We start from the raw sequence: 9,659 nt of genomic DNA, 5'->3' as shown, positions 1-9,659 counted from the left end.
TGGTTACTATTATCGTAAAGACAAAAAAGCAACAGAATCGTATGGCGGCGGTTTCAAATGTAAGGATGAATTTTGTAGAAGTCGTGCAACAAGTAAACCAAGCCTAGAGTTAGTACAATTAACGCCGCATATCCATTTGCCAGATTTTTAAAAAAAAGAAATTTTAAAACTAAAACAATCAACAAAACGAGCTGCTGAAACTACAAGTGGAAGTTTGCGAGATATTTTTGACCAAGAAACTGCTAGTAACCAATCAGCACATCACGTTTTTTTTGGAATGATAGAAAGCACTATGTATCGCAGAAGTAGATCAGTGCAGCCGAAATTACCAGCCAATTGCGGGGAATTAAACAACTCTTTGAGAGTAAACAACATAAGTACGTTTTTAGACGGGACCAATTTTTACAAAGGGTACGTTCGTATAAATAACGATAATGCTCACATGACGGAACATTTAAGGTAGTTCCGAGAATGTTTTATCAAATGATAACATTTGGATTCATTTTGCTTGATCATGTAAGATAATCAATAAAAGATAATATAAGATAGGTGTAAACAAGGAATTCTATTTTTTCCGCGGTGTTTTTTAATACCGTTAGATTTTTTTTAGTTGTTTTTATTAATGTTGTTCTACAAGTAAAGAATCAAGAAGTAAAAATTTTTTTGTTTTAGTTTATCCCAACTATTTTCATACTTATGACTAGAAAAACGCAAGAGCTGTATTTCCTTGCATTTTCCAAAGTTGCTGACCTCGTTCCACATTTGTCACCGTTACGGATAATGACGGACAATGAACAAGCATAGATAAATACCTTGGAAATTCTATATCCTTTAGCTGAAATTTCAGGCTGTTGGTTTCATTACGTAAATGTAAGCAAAAAAATATTTAACTAAACATACAATAACCTTTGTTATAAAATAACAATTTTAAAATTAAATTAAAGTACAATTTAAAAATATATATATTTATTTGTACTGAAAGTTTATGTTTGCAATTATTTATATTCAGGCTGTGGTTAACAAATGTAAACATCTTGGATTGTTTGGACTTTTAAAATTGCAAGTTCACAGTGATTTGAAGAAATGGATAAGGCTATTATCGTGTCTTTCTTTGCTACCGCCTCACCATATTCAGCGAACATTAGGCAATTTGAATCCAAATTTGTTTGTGGTGTCATTAAGTATAAATGACTTCGCAAAATGTCAAAGTTTAATGACCTATATGAAAGCATATATATATATATATATATATATATATATATATATATATATATATATATATATATATATATATATATATAATCTAAAATAAAAATATAATTTTTTGAACTTATCTTTTATTTGCATTTAATTCTTTTAATATTTTAGCAGAACTAAGTAAGTTTGCAGAAGTCCAGCAATTTGATAAAGTACGTTTAGAATGTGGACTTTAGATTCGTCGGAGACGAAAGCAGAATATGTTTTAAATAATAGTAAAATCAGAGTTGCTACTGGAAATTTGGCCAACGGACGTCTAACTTCATAGGAATTTCTATAAAGTGTTTCACATTGTGCAGATGCGTTATTTAACAATCAACTTAGCGTTGTCGTATAAATCAACCACCGGAATTGGAAACAGTTTTATCATTTACGCAAGTTCAAATAGAGCCCTCACAGCCTAATTTAGTTCCAGCACAAGATGAAGCCCAGCAACTTAATGTATCAATACCACGTGATGTAGCTATAGTCCAAAATACAGATAATGTAGCTATAATGCAAAATACCTTCCAACTCGGAGAAAACTTCTATAGTTCTACAGAAATTGTTGGAGTCACGGAGACTTCAAGATTAGTGGATGAAACTAATGGAACAACATGTCCTGTTTGTTTAGAAAATACTCCAAACTTCGCTGCTGTTCCCTGTAGACACATGGTTTGCACAATGTGTATACCACATTTACAGCAAAAATGTCCTCGTTGCCGAGCAACAGTTGTTATGTTTATACAAACATTTGCGTGATCTGCTTGATAAATGTTCATATACAAATTTTTTTATTGAAATTTAACAGTATGTTTTATTCAAAACTAAATTTATTTAAACTTACAAAAAAATATTTTTATTTGATCTTACAAAGAATCATAATATTTACAAATAAAATAAATAAATAATAAAACATTAAATTTGAGATTTCGAAATGCAATTTTGTTTGTCGAATAATTAAAAATTATGTTTATTATTAAAAAAATTGTAGCCACTTAATACTATCATCAATATGAAAGTGTCATTTTTACAGACCTATATGGGGCTGTTAATACGTGACAGTTTAAGGTGGGATCGGGGATCAGAAAGTGTTACCAAATGTCACATGGGGGAGGGGGGTTACCTTCAGTGTAACCCCCCTCCCCCATGTGAGACAAATTTTAAAAAATTAATTTCTAATCACAGCGGAATTAATAAAAACGTTACCAAAAAGTTGCAAAATTGGGTAAAAAAATCGCCACGTTTCATATTGGAAAAAGGGAGGAGGTTGACAGAAAATGTCATAAAATGTCACATGGGGGAAGGGTAGGGTGTCTAAAAACAGCCAAAAAAGTGTTACGTATTATTTTAACAGCCCCTAACTTAAAAACAAACTAATATTTAAATTAAATCTAAAACCAATTGGTCTTTATTCTATGTAGTAAAGTTCAAGTTCCGCATAATCGCTTTGACCGAATAGAGCTGTAACCAGGGGTTTTAGGTGGTCTAGAACCCCCTAGTATTCAAAACATTCGTGATCTAAAATTATGACCTTAAAAAGTTTGATTCATTCCCTGCCTCCCCCCCTCCTTCGATTTGAAGAGAGATTATACTTTGATGGGTCATAAAAACCAAACACAGCAGATTTAAAAATAATTTAATTATAGTAAAATAACTACTCCAGGCTGCAATCATTACAGTACTTGGCAAAGCATCCTTATTTGACATTAACATAACATATTCATGTTTGGAATAATTAAACACTAAAAAATGAGGTCAACGCCCCCTGATGAATCGATATCATTTATAACAAAAAGACTTGAGCTCAGCTAAAATCCATATTTATCCATAAGTTTATTTATGCTTGGGTTAAATAAAGTGTTACAAAAACGTTAGGGCATAGTAAGAAAAGTACTTTGAAAAAATGCTAGTATGAAAGATAAATTTTCGTATCTTTTTTTCTTGTTTCAATATATGCTGACTTTGACCTAATATGTAGAGTTAAGACATTAAAATAGAAAAAAATTGTTTATCTGGCTTCATTTTATTTTTCATTTTGACTAATATTTGAAAAATACAATATTACCATTTCCCTGGTATTATTGATATGCTGAACCTAAAAATTAAGTATGGTTAATATTAAATCAGTTTTTGAATGACTAACACAATATTGGTTTTGCATGGTTTTGCTTACCTCAGGCCCAACTATGCAATGACTAAATTAACACTCAGTAATAAAATTACAATTAAAATTTTATTTTTTTGGAAATACGAGTTGATTAAAAATGTTACATTTAAAAAAGTTGACGAATTTGATTTCCTTACAAATTAAAAGTTCATAAACTTAATGTTCAGGCCCGTGTAAAGGCCTGACATATGAACATATATTGCCCGTATATGAACAACAATTGTAAATTGTTAACTATAAATATAGTTTGAAATAAATAAATAAGACATGGAAATTCATGAACTTTGCTTTAAAAGAAAAAATTTAAAATGTTTTGTGTGATGCTCGGATTATTTGTAGGAACTACAACTTGAATAAATTGGTTGTCACAGCATGCTTTACTCTATGTTCACTATGCATGCTCACTGGACAAGTTAAAGCAACAAAGAAGAGAATAAGTCAAACTATTGAGTAGTATTTGATAAACAAAAGCTTGTTTATCAAAACGGCAAATAACTTGTAAATATTTTATAAAAACAATATTTTAAACATTGTGGCGGAGTAACCTCGAAATTCATTAGAAAGTTCAACAACCTCTTTTAATACTTTTATTAACAAAGACGGTAACACGAGCCCACTACCGAGCCTAACCAACTTTGGAAAAAACGTTTATTAAAGCCCAACTTTTTAGGAGCCTTTGATAAAAAAAGATCTAAACGGCTTCGTGGCATTGAGGCCACTAAGCCTTATAGAAGCCTAACTAAGGTGTCCCATTCCCGCACAGTTTTTGAGCGACAACACCAACTTTTAAATTGAGTTTTAGACAAAGAAAATAATATTATTTACTGAGTATTTTTTAAATATAAAAAAATTCAAGAGTCCCCCACTAAAAAAAAGTGGAAAAATCTATTCGGAGCACTTATGCTACCGCCCTCTTATTCCAAAATTTTCAAATTTTTTCGGCGCACTTAGTCAAGTATGCACTTATGTATATACTTGCAAATTCTATTGACGCACTTGCCAGTTCGCACTTATGCAAGTTTTTGCAATTGATTCGCACTTATGCCAGGTCGCACTTATGCCAGCTTTTGCAATTGGTTCGCACTTATGCCAGTTCGCACTTATGCTAGTTTGCGCTTATGCCAATGTTTGCAAATTCTTTCGGCGCACATATGTCAGTTCGCGCTTGTGCCAGTTCGCACTTATGCAGATTCGCAGTTATGAAATTCGCACTTATTCAGTCGCCCCACTAGGAGAATGAAAAACCAACAACTTGGTATAACAAAAACTTATTATAAAAATAAAATTGGCAAAACAAATGAATACAAAACGATTTTTAAAAACAAGTTCTTGTAAGCAACATGCCTTTTGTGATAATTCACTATTTTGGAGATCATCGCGCTTCAGTTTTAATTCCTCACGGAAATAGCAATTGTGACAGACTGTTTATCCGTTCAACAACAACTCTAAAAAATCTTATGAAGGCAAATGCTTTGGATATTGAACCACAAAAATTATATGAAAATTTTTAACTCTATTAAAAAAAGACTATATCCTAAAAAATACTCCCTATTCTTTTATTGATGCTGAAGCATCGGTCTCACCACGCAACACTAAGCAAACCGAAAATATCAAATACAACGAAGTGAAAAAACGGAAAATTACAAATGATGAAATTTACGGAGTCGAAGAGCTAGCCAATCAAGATTTATATGATTTCATCCATCACTTTGCTATTCATCGTGACTTGATGTTAATTATGGCTCATCCAAAAGTTTTTGAGCTCGCTAATAAACTGAAAAGAAAAGCAGTGCCAATCCGTCATTAAAACAAATATTATCTTATGAAACAACTTTTAATTTAGGGGACTTTTATGCTTCAATTTTAGTTATGAGAAACACTGATTTTGTAAAAGAACCAATATTTCCGGTGATGTTTGTAATACACGATAGAAAGCATGAAATAAGACACAATATGGTTTGGTCAAATTTTATATATCGTCTTTTGCTACTGGATAAATTTGGAAAGAACATTCAAATTTTAATAGATCGGGAAAAATCGATCGTAAATTCAATAATGAGAAACTCAAATAATTTATCAAACAGAATATTTTGCATATCTTCGAGATGTAAAAAGGTATATCAGCACAGTAAAAGGTTATAAAGATGATTACAAAGTGTACATAACAAATGTTGAGGAACTATGCGAAAGTAACAATTTTGACCACGATTATGAAAGATTGAAACTGAAATGGTCAGCAATTTTTTTAAATATTTTGACAAACATTTGAAAAATGACATTAAAATGCATTGCAATAAATCAATATATCAGAGATTTTCAGCTTTCAATGATGTAAATCCAACAAATAATATTGCAGAACGTTTGAATAGAATGATTAAAGACCATCAAAAATATAAAAAGCTTCTATTAGATTCTATGGTATTATCGTTATATAAATTTCAAATTTATTTTCTTAACGAATTTAATCGTGGCTACAAAAATCTAGGAAACTTCAAAATGGTTGACCAAAATCTCACCAAAAAGTTATTAGAAATAAGTGATTTAGAATTTACTCCATTAGATGATATGTTAGAAAGTATAAGTAAAAATCAAATGAAACCGATTCAGATTGGCATTAGTAAATAATTCACACAATCTGCTAACACGTTGGCATCAATAGTTTTAAAAAAAGATTTAGCTGCGTATGAACCGAAAAATTATTGTTATACAGTAAAAAGTGCAATTGATGGCAAAAAAACATCTTGTAAACTATAACGGTAATACTAAAAGATATGCTTGTACATGCCCTGCTAGAAAAAACTGTTATCATATAATACCAGTAAAATCATTACCAAACGCAAACAGATATATCAAAGCCAACATACCGCTTAAGCAAATTAAGAAAAAACAATAACCATGAAACTAGAAGTGGCAGAAAAAAACCGAGACCAAAAAACAGAGAACTAAGTATTATAGCTGCTGACAATTCCTTAGAAGTATCTAAACACTTGCCTCCAAAACATTCGACACCAAACAAAGCAAAGTTAAACACGGCGGAAAATATTTTTACTTGCCAATTTCAATATATTCAAAAAGAATGCAAGCATGAAAGCTTCTACCGAGAATTTGAGTAGCATAGATGATAAAAACAATAAAACCCTAGAAGAAAAAACAGTTACAACATTTATAGCAGATTTTAGCAATTTGCCACAACTGGTTATCTATATATCTATATATATATATATCTATATATATATATATATATATATATATATATATATATATATATATATATATATATATATATATATATATATATATATATATATAAATATATATATATATATATATATATATACATATATATATATATATATATATATATATATATATATATATATATATATATATATACATATATATATATATACATATATATATATATATATATATATATATATATATATATATATATATATATATATATATATATATATATATATATATATATATATATATATATATACTAGCTGGAGTTACCCGGCGTTGCCCGGGCCAATATTTAAAAGTAAATGAGCATCTGAAACTTTGTTATACTAATTTTGGGCTATGCACAGTAAGATTGTGCAATATTTTTTAGTGTTGCACAATAATCCCACAAAATGTGACCCTGTTGGTTGAAGCTATGAAATAACTGAAAGATATTAAGGACGAAAAAGACATTTTGTTTATTTTCCACTTAAAAACAACAAATTAAGAATTTCCAAAAGAACATTTACTCAAATTTTTCAATTAAATTGTTCTCTCACACTGGAAAAAAAAGTTGAACATGTTACAAAAGTTAAATCATGGGTAATTTCTTCACATTGGATTGTTATTGTTTTCTTTTAATAGGACTTCTTTAAAGAGGATTTCTTTCACTGAAGAGCCTTCTGATAGACAATGTTCTTGGTTTTTTCTTCTGGAGTCAAAATGAAAAGATTTCGTGGAGATCCAACTCTGGAGCATGCAACATAGAGCTGGCCGTGAGAAAAGCAGGGCTGTTCCAAATTGATGCCAGCCACTTTGAGTGACTGTCCCTGCGCTTTGTTAATGGTCATGGCAAAAGCCAGCCTGACTGGAAACTCGAGGCGCTTCAAACTAAATGGGAGGTCATTGGGAATCATTGGAATCCTTGGAATGAAGACATTCTCACCTTTGCCACATCCAGTCAGTATAGTTGCTTCAATCAAGTTTGAAAGGATAGCTTTGATGATGAGTCGAGTTCCATTGCAGAGCTTGGGACTGTCGAGGTTGCGAAGGAGAATGATTGGTGCTCCAACTTTCAGGTGAAGAATGTGAGGAGGACATCCAGATGGTTCTAAAGAGTTCAGAAATTCTGTTGGATAGTTGACAGCTTCACTGGGGTCCATAACCATGTCAATGGAGTTGTAGGACTTTTCATTGCCTGGGAGCATTTTCTGGATCTGCATATTGATCTTGGTGACAGACTCATTTTTGGGAGCCAGAATAGCTCTCTCACAGATCCAGTCATGTCTGGTGAAACTCTGCTGGATGTTGGGAAACACCTTGACAATGAGTTCCTCTGCAGAATCCACCAGTGTGCAAAAGTTGACAGAAAATTTAATGAGCCCTGTCTGCACATCAACTGGTGCCTCACCATTGCCCAAGGCAAGGAGCTGATTGGAAAAGGCTCCTGCTGACAGATTACCAGACAACTTTACCCTCATGTTTGTTGTCAAATGAAGTGTTCTGACACTCCTCCACAGGTAGAAGCTTTTAGGTTTTGCCAAATTGCACGGCTGAGGCTGCAGAGCCACACTGGATCCCATTTTTGGGCCCCCCTGACCCCGGGGGTCGGGGTACAGGGTCAAAACCCAGCTAAGAACCTTCTCCCCCTTGAGGACTACCCCCATGCCAAATTTCATCGAGATCGGTCCGGCGGTTTGGATTTCTATAGACAACAAACAAACAAACACACACACATTGCCCTTTATATATATTAAGATTAAAATATATATATATATATATATATATATATATATATATATATATATATATTTATATATATATACATATATATATATATAGTAAAGAAAAAGACCCTGAGCAACAGATAAAGAAATAAAAGGAGGGACAGCTTATTTTAAAAGAGGGTGGAAAGTTGATTCAACAGGGTAACCAGCTTATGAAGCTTTATGAAGTGAACAATAAAGAAAGGTGGAACACACAATATATAAACATATCTATTGTGTGTGTATAAAAATATATATACACACATTTTATACATGTTTTAGAAGAAATACTGTAACAATGGGAAGAACTGAAGCAGGTATACATACTGCACCTTGTGCGCCAAAACCTAGAAAATCCTTTTCAGAACTCATGAGTAGGATGAAACGTAAAAAAACTGATAATCTTCAAGGAAAAGAACTGGAAGAACTTCAACATGCTGTAAAAAGATTTGCATCTAATTGCTTTACTGCACCCAGGTCTATTTAATATGGTCCAAATTTATCATTGCATACTTTTTGCAATTTGAGACTTACAGACACGCTTAAACAAAATTTAGCATCTCAGTCATGTACAGTATCGGACAAAACGAGTGCAACCAAATAATGGTAATTTAGTTTCTTTATATAAAAGTGCTGCATTTTCTCAATTTAGAGAAATAACTATGTAACTGTTTAAAGACAAAGTTCTTCACGTTTTATTCATCACAAAGTTTATTATTTGTACACAAAAACTAATAAATTAATCAAAAGTATTAAAAAAGTTGATTTCCTTCTGGACAAAACAAGTGCAACTCGACAAAATGTTAACCAAGCTGTATTTCGATATCAATATTTCGTGTCGAATTCTTTGTTGTCGATCACAGCCTTGCATCTTCGAGGTATAGATTCGATTAGGTGATCAATGAATTTTTGTGGAATCGCTGCCCAGGCCTTTTGGATTTGTTCAAACAGTTGATCCTTATTACGAACACCTTAACGATTAGTTCTGCAATTGACGATCTTTCACAGGTTCTCGATACGGTTTAGATCCGGAGATTAAGGCGGCCAATCCATCACCGATAGGTGGTTGTCTTGAAACCACTGCTTGACTACTTTTGCAGTGTGTTTCGGATCGTTGTCTTGCTGAAAAACCCATTTTATTGGCATATTCCATTCAGCATGAGGTAACATAACACCTTTCAGGATATTTTTATACATAAAACAGTCCATTATTCCATCGTTTCGATGTATTGGACCTAAACAGTTAGCGGAAAAACACC

The 9,659-nt window shown here is 32.0% G+C and overlaps 1 protein-coding gene across 1 annotated transcript; it reads right to left on the bottom strand.

The window, feature by feature from the left end:
* Window positions 1-7,302: 7,302 nt before the first annotated feature.
* On the bottom strand, window positions 7,303-8,217 carry LOC136083518 (ATP-dependent DNA helicase PIF6-like). Its single transcript, XM_065802920.1, has one exon. It carries the CDS (start codon window positions 8,215-8,217, stop codon window positions 7,303-7,305), a length of 915 nt encoding a protein of 304 aa, XP_065658992.1.
* Window positions 8,218-9,659: the final 1,442 nt, after the last annotated feature.

This window comes from Hydra vulgaris, chromosome 08 (assembly GCF_038396675.1).
Source record: "Hydra vulgaris chromosome 08, alternate assembly HydraT2T_AEP".
Classification (NCBI taxonomy): domain Eukaryota; kingdom Metazoa; phylum Cnidaria; class Hydrozoa; order Anthoathecata; family Hydridae; genus Hydra; species Hydra vulgaris.
This window is presented reverse-complemented; position numbering and strand designations above follow the sequence as displayed.